The sequence below is a fragment of the Vigna unguiculata genome, chromosome 9 (assembly GCF_037176805.1).
Source record: "Vigna unguiculata cultivar grain cowpea cultivar isolate G323 ecotype 2 chromosome 9, ASM3717680v1, whole genome shotgun sequence".
Lineage (NCBI taxonomy): Eukaryota > Viridiplantae > Streptophyta > Magnoliopsida > Fabales > Fabaceae > Vigna > Vigna unguiculata.
The window spans coordinates 6,771,973-6,789,345 of NC_140800.1; the positions used below are offsets into that span (position 1 = coordinate 6,771,973).

At 27.4% G+C, this 17,373-nt stretch overlaps 2 protein-coding genes across 4 annotated transcripts; both read left to right on the top strand.

Moving 5' to 3' along the window:
• The first annotated feature begins 5,248 nt into the window (after positions 1 to 5,248).
• LOC114195950 (early nodulin-93) lies at positions 5,249 to 7,559 on the top strand. The gene is made up of 4 exons (XM_028086404.2): positions 5,249 to 5,447; positions 6,024 to 6,085; positions 6,403 to 6,478; positions 7,404 to 7,559. Exons 1-4 carry the CDS (start codon positions 5,363 to 5,365, stop codon positions 7,484 to 7,486), a joined length of 306 nt encoding a protein of 101 aa, XP_027942205.1. The 5' UTR covers positions 5,249 to 5,362; the 3' UTR covers positions 7,487 to 7,559.
• Positions 7,560 to 12,368: 4,809 nt separating this feature from the next.
• On the top strand, positions 12,369 to 14,173 carry LOC114164438 (uncharacterized). Of its 3 annotated transcripts, none has more exons than XM_028049109.2 (4): positions 12,369 to 12,498; positions 12,894 to 13,212; positions 13,809 to 13,879; positions 13,972 to 14,173. In XM_028049109.2, the coding sequence occupies exons 2-4, from the start codon at positions 12,899 to 12,901 to the stop codon at positions 13,983 to 13,985; spliced, it is 399 nt and encodes a 132-aa protein (XP_027904910.1). In that variant the 5' UTR covers positions 12,369 to 12,498; positions 12,894 to 12,898; the 3' UTR covers positions 13,986 to 14,173. The 3 variants fall into 3 exon arrangements, with proteins under 3 accessions (XP_027904910.1, XP_027904911.1, XP_027904912.1); XM_028049110.2 differs by having other exon boundaries at positions 12,400 to 12,498; positions 12,884 to 13,212; XM_028049111.2 differs by having other exon boundaries at positions 12,404 to 12,498; positions 12,880 to 13,212.
• The last annotated feature ends 3,200 nt before the right edge of the window (positions 14,174 to 17,373 follow it).

Here is a 17,373-nt window from a genome sequence, read left to right on the forward strand (position 1 = left end):
ACGATCTTCTTTTGTTCTTCCATTATTATTTGGTTCTCTAGCACTCGTCAAGTTAATGATTAAATATATTTTTAGTTATTTAACTTTGATGCGAAATTGGAATTCATCTATATATCAAACTTTGATGCAATTTGATTTTAGAACTTTAATAATGGATAAATGTAGTACTCCTAACCCAATTGAGTATTTTTTTTTCTTTGTCAAAAGAAGTTTCAGATTAACATTTAAGTTGTTTACACCGTTTGACACATATTTTAACTCAAATATTAGTTTAAAACATCGATTAACATATAAAAATAATTTAACAATGTTGAATGACATTTATTCAATTTTAAAATTAAAATTCAAATGTATTAATATTTAAAACAAAGAGGAATTAAATTTTTATGTCCATATTTAAGTTGTACAACCATATTTACACCTTCAGTTAATTAAGATCTTCTTATCTTTCCAAGTACATAAGCTTGACCGAAAAGTTGAATAACTTGTCATGAGTTTGGATGACTTCCAAATACTCATTACTTCCTAGTCTTTTGACCGAGTTTATTGAGAAAAATACAAAAATTACTATTTGCAAATATTTTATAAATAAAAGAAAGTACAATGAAAATAAAGTTTAATTTGAAAAACTATAAGTATTTTTTACTCTACAAAAAGCATTTTAATTTATTCACAAGCTATTAAAGATCATCTCCATTAACACATTCATCACCCTGATGTGAAACCTTAGAAAATGATATTTTAGTAGTGATAGAGGTTTAAAAATAGTGAGACTCGATTATTTTAATATTAAAAGGTTCTAATATAAATAGAATCGTTTTAAAAGAGTTTCATTATTTTAAAACACACTATTTTTCTAAAAACCACTTTTTTAAAGCTCTCTAACTTCTCTCTATGATTTTTGTCTCTCTGGTCATCTGATTGAAGAACCAAGATCGTAGGATTGATCCTCTCGGCGAGCTCTTCAAGTTGGACCAATCAGTTTCTCTGTTCGCATAAGTTGAGTTTTTGCCCTCTTTTTGGTCTAATTATGTTTTCTCTCGCATGTGAGCCATCGTTCGCTTGCATGCCTTGTTTTAATCATTAGTACGAGTCTTTGTTGACCAGTGATCATAATGGTAGGTCCTGATCGTTCTTGTGATGTTTCTATGTGTAGATAAAGCATCCTGTAGAGTTATATGCATTTTGGTGTTCTTTGAGCGGTTTGGGTTTGCATAGTCGCTTTGTGAGGTAAGGGAAGCTAATAGCTTTTAGAGTGAGTGAGTCACATCTTGTATGATTGTGAAGTATTTGATATGCTATGATGAATTATTGATGCTTATGATTATGATATGTTGATATTTTAAATGATTGAATTGAAATCGATTGTATTGTTTGAATTGAGAGTATTTGAGAAAGATGGAGTTGTTGGATCATTGATCTAATTTGTGCGACCTAATATAATTTAAAACTCTTTTTGGCAAAAACTGCCTATAGTAGAAGTACCAATTGGAGTAATGAAACAGGTCCAGATTTGTTAAAAAACCTTAATTTGATGTTGTTGATATTTGATACAAGGCTAAGCCTCATGTGGCAGCGCTGAGCGCTCGTTTTTACGAATCGATTGGCGCTAAGCGCTGGCCAGGTGGCATTGAGTGTTCATTTTTGTGAATTGATCAGTGTTGGGCGCCACTTTCTGGCACTCAACGCTACCCAGTTTTTAGCTCTGCGTCTTATTGGTAAAATGAAGATTTCTGCTTCGTTAACCGTCAGATTAAGCTGAAATTTTGATAGCTGATCCTAGACATGTGAGTCTGCATTTTGACTGATGCGATCTTTGTTTTGTAGTATGTGGTTAGAGAAATGATTTTCACCATTTGGGTGTATTTCATGTATAGCGCCAATTCTCTATTTTCTTGTTTTTGTTGTTTTGGTTACTATGGATGTTCTGTGTATACTTAAACTGGATTCTATAGTCCTTATTGATATGAATTGAGATAAAAATGTCATTGTGGGTATATAAGATGACAATTGGTATGAAATGTTGTGTGAGCATGCAAAGTTATGATGTTTAAGGAATTTCAAGGAGAAGTTCCTAGTGGTGATGGTTGTGGTGGTATTTTAGTGTATGCAATGACATAAAGACTTGGTATTGGTTGGTATCATGATGCTCTAATAATCATTAATGCTCAAATAGAGTAGAATGAGTTGTGTCATGAGGAGTAGCAGGAGATCCTAGTCACTGGACTTGATCAAGTCCTAGGCGCGAAGGGGATTTACCTTGTGAGTGGTTGGGTGATAATCCCTTGAGGCCAAACTTTGCAAAGTTTGGGAACCACACACAGGTGCAAGCCACCGAGACATTTGATGTCATTAGCATGTATCCGGATAATTGAGTTTAGTGTCAAATGTATCTCTATTTATATGTATGCATATGTGTGTTATGTTGGTAAACTGAGTTAAGTTTTCACATGAATATTTCTTTGTTTACATTAGCTTACCCTTCTTTTGTGTTTCTGTGTTACTTGTCTTTCTTTTGTGATGATCACCTATTCGGTGGGAGCAGATGTAGTTGCAGTGTCAAAGGCACCTGTAAAGGTTGATGAGTCATCTTTTAAGTTGATAGAATGTTTAAGTGGGAGTTGTTGTAAGTGAGTAGTTTGTGCTTAGAATTAGAATTGGTCTTTTTAGTTGGTTTGTATAAATGTTATGCTTTTATAGTCCTATCTGTTCTAGGGTTGTATTAATATACTTTATACATTGGATTTTCTATTTTGACTACTATGGTGAAACAATCATATTTTATTAGTTTTTATGAAGCTGCTAAAATTGGAATGTTACACCTGACACTAGGGATGGCAACGGGGCGGGGCGGGGACGGGTTTCGCTATCCCATACCCATCCCCGTAAAAGAAATTCATCCCCATCCCCACCGGGTAACGGGTATAATCTCGTACCCATACCCATACCCATACCTATTTTCTTACTACTTTAATATTAATTTTAATTAATTTTAATAAAATAAAAAAAAAATTACGGTAAAGGAAACATAATATTTTCAAATATTTAATATTAGGAGGATGGTTGTTTCTTCAATATCAAATACTTTGAAATAAATTATAATTGTTTACATTTTAGATTATAATACCAAATAAAATTTCATGAGAACATAAATATTTATTAAATTTGCAAACATTAATGAAACCTAGTTGATAAAATTTAAAATTATTTTAAAAAATATAAAAGGAAAAATATTCAAATTAAAATATATTTTAAATGTTTATTTACTTCAATTTTTTAAATTATAATGAATCTTTTTTTTATACACTAATAAAAGTTATAATACATCACTTTATCAAAATAACGCAAAGAACAAACAATAACCATAATAATAAAATTTTAACATAGATCTTGTATCTTTTGAACTCCAATATATGTTGGATGATGATAAAAAAATATTCATAGCAATTACATTAAATTTTTATATTGTAGTAAATAAAAATTATGTATACAATTACAGTGAAAAAATTAAAGTATGATTGTAATGAGTTAGAAAATAAAAAATAATTAGATAAAATATATCGAAATAGTATTCTACATTATGCAAATAAACAAAAAATAAAAATATTAAAAAATTAACAAATGTGTATCTTATAAATAATTTGGAGACTATTGAAAGGAATCGCACAAAGGAAAACAAATATATAATTAAGGGTATGATAAGATGAAAATCTTAGAGATCTAAGAAAACTTTTCAAATATCAACATATATACTCAATAGTTGAGAAATAACAAAAATTGTTTTAGCGAAACAAAAAAGTTCTTCAAATGAAACAAAAATTAATAATAATAAGTAATTTTTTATATATATTACTTAGTAAATAAAATGTTTATGTTATTAAACACTTAAATTGAGAGTATTAAACATTCTCATGTGAAAGGAAAATGCAATAAATAAAAATATTAAAAAATAATAAAAATATTCAAATGTTAGAAATAATTTTTTTTAATTGATATACATCATTCTAACATAATTACACACACACACACACACACACACACACACACATATATATATATATATATATATATATATATATATATATATATATATATATATATATATAAGATAAAAAATATATTGGAGATGCGAATGAGTTTCATAATAAACTAAATAATTAAAAGAAATAAAATATAAAATATAAATATATATATATATATACATATATATATATATATATATATATATATATATGTATATATATATATATAAATATATATGTATATATAAATATATATATATATATATATATATATATTTATATATATATATATACATATATAAAATATAAAATATATAAATATAAATATAAATATATACATATATATATATACATATATATTTATATATGGTTACTTAATTAATTGTAAATATTTTAATAATTTAAACGAGGATAGAAATATGACGGAAACGGGTATTATGGCGGGGATATGTATATCCCCATCCTCATACCCAATTGAAAAAATCGGGGATTCTCTATACCCATACCCATACTCATATCCAGTCAATGTGGGAATTCCCCGTCAAAATGGAGACAGGTTCGGATAATACCCACGAAGACGGGCTTATTTGCCATCTCTACTTAACACTTCCATTAGACTTTATTTAATGTTGTAACATCAATCTTATTATTTGAGGAGGTAGTATAATAATCTTGTCTACTTTATCTTTGTATATAAAGCATTTATATCTTCAACAAAAAACTTACTCCCGATCATAATTAAATTTATTGTACACTAAATAAATACATATACCAACGAATATTTAAAAAAATTATCTTATATTACCTTAACTCAATTTTATCTTAATCCAACCAATTAAAACTAAATTTAGACATCGAAAAGTCCTTATCCATTCTTTTAATACCAAATTTATGCTTTTTATTAAAAATAAATAAATTTAATTTAATCTTATCAAATTAACTTATCAAATTTCCATTCACTTGTATATTGTAAATCGAATTTACTGTTATTTTACATCACAAATGCATTCTCAAGTATATTTACATATCTCATAAGAATGATAGCTATATAAAAATGCAAGTGTAATATGTGAAACTACAGGTAAGATTAATAGTAATTTAATCTTAATTTCTTAAGTTGAATTTTGTAAATGATTAAAGTGTATTATGAATTAGCACGTATCTGTCATAAAAATGAAGTGTTGTGAAAACAATGGTCTAAAGACGTTGGATTGTTATGAAACCATGAACTCCAACCCCTCGCACCAAATATTCCTATAAGTATCCAACCAAAATTCTAACCTTTCCTCTCACAAAAACTTACTTCAATTCCTTCATTCTTTAACAATTTTTCTTTCAAGATGGCCAAAGGAAATTATCCATTAGTGAGGCCTACCTTCGCTTCAATCGATCAAAAATTGGCCTTCGCCAAGCGATGTTCTCATGGTACATCTAAACCTTTCATGTCTTTTTTTTTTTTTTTCTTTTTCTTTACAATTCTGCATATGCTGCAAATTCTGTGATTGCATATTCACGTACTTTTATTTTTCTTTTTACTAAGCAAAAGCTATGTTCTTTAAACAATCTTTTCTGACTATCATTTTTAAGACCGATATGTAATATACAATCATATAAGAAGTCACATCGATTAAAGATAAGATAATTTTATAATATATAAGTAGATATAAATTTCACTTTACAAAAAAGGTTTGTAGATTTTGTGGGATTGAGTTAGACTTAAAGTCCATTTCTAAAATACTATCAGAACCATAATTAAAGTCTATTCTAGTAAAATTTATGTTTCTTTATATAATTTTACTTCTTATTGAACCACTCGTTAATGTCTAGTCTCCAAATATAAGTAATGTTAAGAAAGAAAACTCACTTAACATTTTAATTAAATTTTAAAGTGAGGTAATTCTAAGCATTATTTTATTAATTATCTTGAAAATAGTAATCCATGACAAAATTTAAAATTAGCTCACAATATGTACTTACCATTTTATGAATATATGTGAACAGAGAGTGTGTTAGCCGGAGCAAAGGCAGCAGTTGTTGCATGTGTTGCCACCGCCATTCCAACTGTATGTATTCTTCCACGAATTCAAATTTTTTACCGAATTTTTTTTGTGTTATTTTTTTTATGTATTTTTAAAATGCACTGATGTTATTATTTAAAATTTTTTTGAATATATTTTAAACATCAAAATCAATAGTGGTCAATATATTTTGAAAATACAGTAAAGTAAAAAAACTCAGTAGAATCCAAATTCATTCTTTCACCCATTGACTCATACAATATAGGTTTAATTAAATATTAATTATTTTATAAATTTAAATATTTTTTATCAAAAAATATTTTGGGTAAGAATTGATGAGAATTGTGGTTGGTGTTGTGCAGGTGGCTAGTGTGAGGATGCTGCCATGGGCAAGAGCCAATCTCAATCACACAGCTCAAGCTCTCATAATCTCCACAGGTTTCATTTATCATAACCACCATCTTCTATTTCAAAAAATGCCTGAAATATAAGAAAATGCATAATTTCTTTTAGTTTTTATGTTCACATATGTTTTACTCTGCATTTAGAATGCCTAAGCATTTTCGATAAACGCTAGACATCCTCTAATATTTTTTAATTTGATTTTGGGTTAAGGGTGATTTTACTTCTTGAAATTTAACGTGAAATAATTTTTTTTTTTGAAATTTGTATATATTTTAATTGTCAAATTTTAAAAATAAATAAATATAATATTTTTTATCTTAATGATAAATTTTGTTAACGTGTTAAAATCATTTCATACCAGAATATTTTAAATTATTTACACTTGACATATGTTTTAATAGTTTTATAAAAAGTATATTTGATAAGTCAAACAAAATTTAACGTAAAAGAACTACATTTACTAATTTTAAAATTTAAATACTAAAATATATCGAAATTTCAAATATAATAAATTTTAATTTTATATCAAATTTCAGAAACTAAAACTAAAAACATAATTCACCGTGTGATTTTTGTCATTCTTTAATAAGATTCTCTAAAGATTATCACTAAAGATGATCTAGATTTTTTATAATAGTTTGGAGAAAAATATATATTTAATTCAAACAATTTTAAATGTGATTTATTTTAAGTTAATAGTTTATAGTTCAAATATGACTTTAACTTTAAATTAAATAAAGATAAATCTGAAAAGCAGTATATAAGAAGAAAAAAAGTACACATATCACCATTTTAAGATTTCACACTAAAAATAATATACTATTATTTTTTATATATAAAATATTCATTGCTTTGTGTGAAATCTTCTAATCTTTTGTTTATTCAACGAAACCCAATATTTTACAAACCGAAAATTATTCTCATCAATCCTAATATTTCCTTCTTCTTTTTTTTTTAGCGACGGCAGCGGCATATTTCATAGTAGCTGACAAGACAGTTTTAGCAACTGCAAGAAAGAACTCCTTCAACCCTCAACCATGAATTCTCTTCCATTTTATGTAAATCAAATCACATTGCACTTATTTATCCAAATAAACATATTTAATTTTCATCACTAAGACTTTATGTACCACACTTTCATAATATTATTTATTTTCCGTCACTTATAATATAAAGTCAATTGTTTGTCAAAAATCAAATATTTATTTTAGTCTTTAAATATGCAAAAATATCCACAATTAAGTTCCATAGTTAAATTCTACAAATATTTATAATCATTATAATGTTATTTTAGAGACCAGACACATTTTATATTATATGCATATCTAACTCGTAATATTCTTAATTTAAATAAAATTAACATACTTATTAAAGCGTGGTATCCATCTACGTACATAAAATGTTATTAATTAGGTTATATATTAATTTAGGACCCAATTAAATGAATTGGAAAAATGAAAATACATAATTAGCGTTGTGGTACCTTGATTCTCAAAAGTAATATTAATTAAATTAGAAAGTGATGCCCTTTGGAAATAGTGAAACAGTTCTACGAGATAATTATGTAAGATAATAATCAACATCATCGTTGAATCTGATGAGATAATTATAAACCATATTTTAATTTTATAATATCGTTTCAATTAGTTTAGTGTTACACTTTATTCGAATATGTTAAACAAATAAATTCTAAATCTAATTTTATGTATTTGAAGATAAAGCGAATTATAAGTCTAATTTAACTTTATACATTTCGATTTGTAATATGATAAAATTATGTATATATTATAAATATAATTTTAATTTGATATTATATTAAGAATTAAATTATAATTTAATTTAATGTAGTAAAACTAACTTATAATATAAAGTTTGTAATTATTTATATTATAAATGATTCTTTTTCTCTAGAGGAACTTCTAACAAAACAAATAAATAATTAATAACATAATATGCAAAAATGTGTAAAACTTATTATTGTTATGGCAAAATATTGAACTCCTAACTCGTGGTTACATCTATAGCTAAGGTTGGTATACATCTTTATATTAAATAACAACAATTACTAAAATATAAATATAAATCAAACTATATTTTAAAAAGTTAAGTTGAAGCATTAGTTAAGATATATGCTTCCTTAAAAATCTATATGTATTATATATTTAGAAAGGTTATAAACATAAAGAGTGAGATTGTTTGGTGGAAAACATATAGTATTATGGTTTTTTTCTGAAAAAATATAAAATGAAAAAGCGAGTTATTTAATTATTGTTGATGGAATATTCATTCCTGTCTCTTGAAGATTGATGATTAGGATTCTTCCTTATCGAACCTAGCTAGGCAAACGTAAGCAAGAAAATATTGATATTTGATGCCACTATGAATTTGACATAGAGATGTCAATTTAACTAATGTGGCTGCGTATTTTAATATACTTTTAGTTTTTTTTATTATTATTATTATTATTATTAAAACAATGAACGAAAGGTTGGGAAAACTTTAATTCTCAAACCCTCAACATAAAATAAGTGAGTTTTTTTTTTAATATTTTTTAAAGTGCGTATTTTTTAAAATATTTAAAATGATTTATGTATATTTTATATTAGATATAAATAGTATTTTATTATTTCCAATTTAATTAGAAGTTGAAGATACAACTTAATTTGTCCAACTAGGTTGATCCAATTCTACTTATGTTCTGTCTGGCTTAACTTGGCAAAAGTATAATTTTTGTATTGTTTGTATAAGTTTGATCATGGTAACCTTGCCTCAACTTGATCTAGCTTGGTTTAAACTTAGTTTGAAGGAGGTTTGATTTTACTCAATTTGTTGTAAGCCTCACTCTAGGTAAATTTGACACAATTCGATCTAACCTAAATTTGATACAAGTTGACTTAACGTGGGACCGAATCAAATATTTTAATGTGAGTCTCACTCGATTTGACCTAACATGGACCCAACTCAACCCAACTTGACACAGACCTCTGACTTAATTCAGCTCAAAATTTGCTTGACTTTACTTTCTATAACATCAACCTCATTTGACTCAACCCAAGGTGAGTCTAATTTGACTTGCTTAAACTTGAGCCCATCTCGACTTAGTTTGAAGCGAGCCCAAGTCAACTCGACCCAACATGGATCTAACTCGATTAGACCTGACATGAACTTGATTTACCAAACCTAACATGGACCCAACCCAATAGAGTTTAACATAGGTTTGACTTTACTTGACCTACCATGACTCAACTTGACTGACCTGATATGGTCCAACATGACTCAACTTGATGTGGATTTGACACTTAACATGGGTTTGACTCAACTAAACACACCATAAATCAGATTCGGCAAAGCTTGACTTTATCCTAACTCAACTTCAAGTAACGTAAGTAGTATAATTATTAAGATATATGTGTATTAGATATTTATATTTGTTATCATCAAAACTCTTAAAACAGTAAGTATCTAATACAACTGAATGACTAAACATTAATGTATATGTCTTAGTTTAAGGGGTGTCTTAGTGATCTCACATCAACAAAAAATAAAACTGATTTACAATATATAAATGGGTCTAAACGTAATTTTAGAGTTGAGTTAAACTTAAAATCTATCTCTTAAGATTTAGGATAAAAAATATACAAATATAAAATATTTTGCTTTCATCTTGAAAAAGGTATAGAATAAAAAGATACAAATTAAAAATATTATTTTATCATTTTGAAAATAGTGTAAAAAAAAAGTTAGAGTTAAAAACCAAATTACGAGTTAAAAGTCTCAAATCGATAGAAAAAAAAATAGAAAGTTAAGTAAAAAGGAAAAAAAAAGCTCACAAACACTAATCCTTTAAATTTTATGTGAAAGATGATATTTAGTCTTTTATAGGTAGTTCATTTGTTACTAGAAGAAGTAGTGAATCTTCTTAATTATTCTCTAAAAAAAATCATAACAAGTTAAGAGTTTATACATTTTTTTAATATTTAGTATGAAAAATAAATTCTGTCCATTGAGAACGGCGTCTGGTCGCCGCGATCCTTATTCTAAAACATATTAATACCAATCTCACTTTACAAATTAAAAAAAAAAAAGAAAAAGGGAAAGAACTAACAAGTAAGGCATGGTTGTATTCTTTGAATGGTGGCATGTGACGATGTGGCAGTGCGTGAGGAACCACCACATTGAGAATCATGTCCTGAGCCTATAATTTTCAACACACATTAGGATTCATCATAGTTGTTGCATGTGAATCTTCGAATGGCATTTCTATTATTGGCATAAAGTAATTCATAATGGATGTGCATGAAACATGAATCAATTCTCCATCATTTTTTCACACTGTGCGATGCATAAGCCTACCCAGTGAAGGTTTATTTGAAACTAACACATTTTTTATAACATTTTTTCATCCTACTATTACTTAAAATCGATCAATGTTTCATTAGTTTCACATCAAATTATGAATAAGGTAAATATGTTTAGTATTACCATGAAATTTTTTTCAATATGAATAGTTTCTTCGAAACCAAGTATCTTTAGTTTTTATTTTTCATACTCTTAGTCGGTTAGAAATAGAATTTAAATTTAATTATGTAAGATGAGATTTAAACTCCAATTATATATTATACAATTTATCTTATCTATAATCAACGTGAAACGTCCAAAATAGTCTTCCTACAAAATATATTTCAATTATAATAAATACCACTTTATTTTACCTTAATAACTTATTTATACTATTAATCGTTGACTTTTATCTTTATGGAACCTAACTGAGGTTCAATGACTTCTTAATTGCTTTTATCTCAGATTAGTTGCATAATGATTTTACTAATAATTTATATTGATCTTCTCAATATCGTACCAAACAGAAACATATTATTAAAAAGTCAAAGTTAAAAAAATTATGTTTATTTATTTATTTTTTTAATTTTTCTATATTTCTCTTAATAACAAAATTAAGATGAAATTCTAAATTTTAAAATGAAGTATTTGTTAAATATTCCGATTGACTAGAATGAATTTTGGTGTATCGGTTCGTTAATAATAATATTTTGGTGAAGGCAATTGGATTCGGTTGCAGTCTCTCACATAACAGCTTCCCCTCATAAAGCCTCAGTGCCATGGATATGTTCTGCAATAATGCATTGGAATAATGTAAAGAAGGGTATTGTAGGGAAAAAAAATATATATAGAGGAAAGTGTGGACATCTATGCATTATTACAGTTTCTTGATGTAGTTAATCAATTTAATTAATTCTGACTTTCCATTTTATTTAATATTTGAAGAGAAAATTTTAACTACTATAGCATTTTTATCTGACTACATTAATGTTATTTCTAATAAAAGATATTTAGGGTTTATTAAAAATTTTATTATAGTTGACCTACAATCATAAGTCCGCTTCCCTTCTCTCTATGATGCAAATTTAATCCACAGGAAGCAATAGAGTGATGAAAAAAATTTATATATGCATGCTCAATATAATATATTCTTAGTAAAATTAACATTTCTCTTAAAGGATACTCATGTTATCTTTTGGTGTTGGAATTAAATTGTGAGTTTAAGTCTTATACTGAGTATAAATTAAAAAGTAAAATATTATATAAAATGAAGAACATAAACTTATTGTCTTAAGATTTTCGATTAAAGTTGTGTCAATCCCTTATATGATTGGAATCATGTCTCATTGAAATTCAGTAAAAATTTTCCTTCTCAATAGACCTAACATGATAATAGACTACAAAAATAATACAATAAAATTAAAATTTCAATATTGAAAGAAAAAAAGAAACAACATATTTTATGATAAAAACAGAATAACATCTAAAAAAGTTTTCTATGCAAAAGGTTAAGCTTTAACAAGGATAGTTGTTTGATATCTAGATTACTAGATAACTCATAAATGATGTCCCTACCCACAATATCTTATCCTAGGCCAATATATATAGCCCTTCACCAAAGCATTCAATTCACCATCTCTTTCACAACCAGCTTCTTTGAAAACAACAAACCTTTGCTTCTGTCATATTTCTATAATCGTTTACTCTCCAACAAGGTAAACTTTTCGTATGTGCATTTACAATTCATACCACAAATAATTTATCAATCATATCATATACAAATTTCTTCCATATATATATATAAATAAGACTTAATTGCATGGCTCAACCTAAGGTTTTAAATTGTAGACCCCATTACATATATAGCACCAACATCAACTATGAGCTGCAATGACAGAGTACGCTATCAATTGCATGATAAAACATAGGAGAAAAACTACTAACAAAATTGTCAAATACACCCTCTGTAACATATGTTCTATTATTAGTAAAATTTGTTTTCTTGTTAGGACGTGATAGTTGAACGCATGCACATGAAGTTGTGGTGTGTCTTTTTTCTGACTTAAACAATCATCATTAAAACTAAGAATACATAGATAGATTTGAACAGGAAACATGAGCTGGTCTGGAGGAGATTGGATGTGTGGTGCTTGTCAGCACATAAATTTCAAGAAGAGAGATTCATGCCAAAGTTGTGGATACCCTAAATTTGGAGGTCCTGACCCAGCAACTTACAGATACAACTGGACTGAAACCTTGGCAGGGGACTGGTATTGCACTTCTATCAACTGTGGAGCTCACAACTATGCCAGCAGATCAAGCTGCTACAGATGTGGTGCATTCAAATTTGGGGGAAACATGGATCCCTGTGGAGGATATGCTTCTGATTCTCCTCCTGGTTGGAAAACTGGTGACTGGATTTGCAGTAGGTTAGTTCACATTATCATCATCATCATCTAATTTTCTTATAACTCAATATATCGATGAAATTTATCTAAGTACGAGTCTAATTCAGAAAAAATATAAAGTTGAGTATTATATAAGGATAAAGTTTTATAACCTCATTGTTTAAGGTTTTGAATGAGAGGTAATATTGATACTTTATGTGTATATTAAACTTATGTCTCATCAGTGTTGTGTTTCTTGAATCTGACTCAAAAGACACATCACTGATAACCTGCATTTTTGTTCTAATTATAAGAAAGTGAGGAGTGCAGTTTAAAACATGCAAGTTTACACATTAAAGCTACATTTCATGAATTGAATGCTCTTTTCTTCCACTCAGAGATATAAAGATTTATTCTTTGACTTGCATGTGACTCATGTACAACAGCAACTTTAGTAGGTAAAACATTAAAAAAGAGAGTATTTGGACCATAAGCCCATAACAATAATTGAGAAAGAATAATACAAATGGTGGTCATAGTTCAAAATGAAATGACATATTTTCTTATATATTACACAAAAAGAAACATGAAAGAATCGAAAAAAGAAATTCGTTGACCTCTATTTTCTTGTGTATCAGAATTGGGTGTGGAGTCCATAACTATGCCAGCAGAACAGAGTGTTTCAAGTGCAAAACACCCAGAAATTTTGGTGAGTATAATAAGTTTAACTCTAATGAAGTTTTGTTTGTAATTATTTGAAAGCTTTAGCTCCATGTGACACGTTTATTACTTCTATTTCAGGTGACGCCGACTGAGAGGGGAAATTTGAACCACCGCTAACTTCACAAATCTTTGTTCTGAAAACTTGTTTTCCCCAATTAAGGTCTAGAGTAATCATGGACAAAGGTCCTTTGATAGAACGACGACCAAGCTTTTGAAAGGGTTTCCTTTCGTTGTTGTTTACTGCTAGATGTTTTGACATGAAACTTATATTTTCCTTCAATATCTTGTTTCCACAACTTTTATTTTTAATCGATATCATATGACTGAGCTTTAAATTCTATGAAGCTCGTAGACCGATACAAACACAAAAATGACACCGACATGGACAATATACCACTAAATTAAAAAATATAGAATACGAAATACGTCGTGTATATATATATATATATATATATATATATATATATAATATGAGGATTACGCAGATACAATACTAACGAGATACAACTCACACATACACATAAATAATTGATATCACCTTAACTCAAAATATTTATGTTGTATTCCTTTGAACGGATAACACTGTAGTTGCGAGACGGAAATAAGATGATTTGTCTTGTTTGCATCCACTTATTTGAAGGTGAGACGTCGGACAAATTTGCGAGATTATCCATAATTTGCATCTTTCTAATGAGAAGAGATTTGTAAGGGTATTACCATATTCTCTTTGCATTTAATGTTAATTTCAAGTGAAGAGAAGGATTGTACATCTCCAATGATGACTAAATGGCTACATAAAGAAGGGTCGTAACCCATTACATAGTCGGTTATCACCTTCACCCCACCACATAACTAATTAGGTAATCAGTGCCCTCCCACCACACCACATATTAACCCAAACCCCTTACCTTAACCAATTAAGTAATGGAAAATGATTTTTTAACAACAAAATTTATACAACTTTCTCTTACAACCAGAGGTGGTATCTTCTTAGTGGTTTCCCATCTTTCTATTTTCTTATTTCTCTATATTTCAAAATTATTTAGAAGATGTCACCTCAAGTTGTAAGAAAAAGTTGTTAAAATTTAATTGTCAAAATATCATTGTCCTTAAGTAATCGGTGCACCCCCAAACCCACACACACACACACATATATATATATATATATATATATATATGTGTGTGTGTATATATATATAATATTAATAATTATTGATATTATTAAGTTTTTTATTATAATTTATTAAATAATTTTCAGAATTTAATATTTTTAACTCATTCAAAAATTATTTCATTTTAATTTTACCATTAAAGATAATTTAGTAATCTTTATATTCTAACTATTAATTTCTTAATCTATCATATTAGTCAAATTATTCACTAATTATCTTCAAATTCATCTTCAAATCCACTCATTTAATTAAAGACACATTTAAATGTCATGTAGCTTGTAATTTTCAAATCAATAGACTATAATTGTAATGTTACTCCAAAATTTATGAGAAATTGAGCTTGTATGTGAGTGGTCATATACTATGGATCTATTCTTAAGCACTTAAGGCATCTCCATATTCAAGTTTTACTCTTCTATTTTTATAAGTCTCTTCCACCTTTAACTTCTTTTCTTTTGTTCTTAATAGTCTTTTTTGTTTGTTCTTATTTTTACCTTCTCATTTTTTTGCCAATTAATTGTTATTCCTCACATCTTTTGAATTATGTACACACACTTTTTTAAATATTAGTCATCTCTTGGAATCAAACATGCACACTTATATAATTCTCTTGGGTTTTGAGTTAAATGATTTTTGACATGCAATAAGGAAAGTTGAAGAAAAAAAAATCAAATGGTGTCTGGTGAATTATATGCTAATTTAATTATTTGACATGTTTTACCATTCAAATTTGTTAAGTATTGAGTACTTAGGACTTGGATAAGTTATTTGAATCTTGACGTGACTATAATTTTTGAAAATACTATCAAGAGTGACATATTTATAATATTTATGAAAGAAAAAAAAAACATGGTGAAAGAAGAGTTGAATAACTTTACAAATAGGATTTGTTTAACTCTTGATTTATGGACATCTTGCACTACTGAGGGTTATATAAATTTGACAATGAATCATATTGATTCAAGTTGGAAGTTAAGTGGTAAAATTATTTTTGTCATATACCTCAACATCATACTGGATTTTGAGTTGTCTGAGAAGATAAATGATTTTTTGTCATATATCCTCTTTGATGTGAAGTAAAGTCGGTGAAAATAAAGAAAAAATTGTGCATGTTTTTCTCTCAATATAATCCCAAGTGTTCAGCTTCAAATGTTCTAAAGTTCACCATCTTTTTGCTAGAAAATATGGAAGCAATTATTTGTAATACCAATTGGAAACATGGTTTTTGTGATGGTAATTTGTTTATTTTAAATATAGATTTTATAGTTTTTCTTACAAACAAATTTTGTGTCTTTATTTATTTTTTTAATTTCATGTGATGTTGAAGATGATAAAAAAAGTGACATAGATGAGAGAGTGGAGCAAACTTGTTCCAAGAAGTTGATTAATGATTTGAATTTCAACAAATGTTTTGTCTTATCGTGGTTTGTGATTATTTTTTTTATGTTGAGTTGTTGATAACTTTAACTTTACTTTGATTTATGTTTATTGTGGTTAAACTATTTTATGTTCAATTATTGATGACTAAACATTGCTATGATTTATGTGCGAATTTAACTAAGGACAGTTGAATTTGTGATACTTATTGTTTTTTTTTTGTTGTTGTTGTATTTGTTATGCATTCCCATTATATATGATGTTTTTGGACATGAATGTCGAGCTTTTGGAATAAAAGTCAATTGTTGTCAATATTTTATATGAAACATTATATACATTAATTTCTTTATATATCATTTGATTTACAAGAGTATTGTTCATTTTGACCTTGTTTTGTTAGGCATTAAACCTTGTTTGATTAGAATAATCAACTTTGATTCAATTTTATTGGTGTCATTTGCATTTTGACTCTCCAAAAAGTGATATAAACGCCTACAAGCAAATAAATAGGACCAAAAGCAAAAAAAAAAAAAAAAGAGTTGAAAAATGGTAGGCTATCCCATTAGCCTATCCATAGGGAGCCAACTCTCCTTTACCTATTTTTGGTCGACCAATGTTACACTTACTTTTGACAAAAACAATTGCTACACCTTTTAATTTTGGACATGTTTGTAAAATTTACAAAAGAGTTTGAAAGTTTCATCTTTATGGTTCAAGAACTTTATCCATGTTTATTCATATAATTCATCTATGATAACTATATAATATACTTTACCATTGAAAAGATGTAGTTTTGTTGGATTGAATAAGTCTATCAACTTAAATGGTTTTTATGCATAAACTTCATTTATTTGGTTTTAACCTGCTTGGCTTTTATACATGTTTTAAAATAAAATTATCATTTAAAGACATTCTGGCAAACTTCTTATAA

Coding starts and splice junctions, on each gene's coding strand:
- LOC114195950 (XM_028086404.2), top strand. CDS start 5,363: ATGGCCAAAGGAAATTATCCATTAGTGAGGCCTACCTTCGCTTCAATC. Junction 5,448..6,023: donor CGCCAAGCGATGTTCTCATG/GTACATCTAAAC, acceptor ATATGTGAACAG/AGAGTGTGTTAGCCGGAGCA. Junction 6,479..7,403: donor AGCTCTCATAATCTCCACAG/GTTTCATTTATC, acceptor TTTTTTTTTTAG/CGACGGCAGCGGCATATTTC.
- LOC114164438 (XM_028049109.2), top strand. CDS start 12,899: ATGAGCTGGTCTGGAGGAGATTGGATGTGTGGTGCTTGTCAGCACATA. Junction 13,213..13,808: donor GGTGACTGGATTTGCAGTAG/GTTAGTTCACAT, acceptor CTTGTGTATCAG/AATTGGGTGTGGAGTCCATA.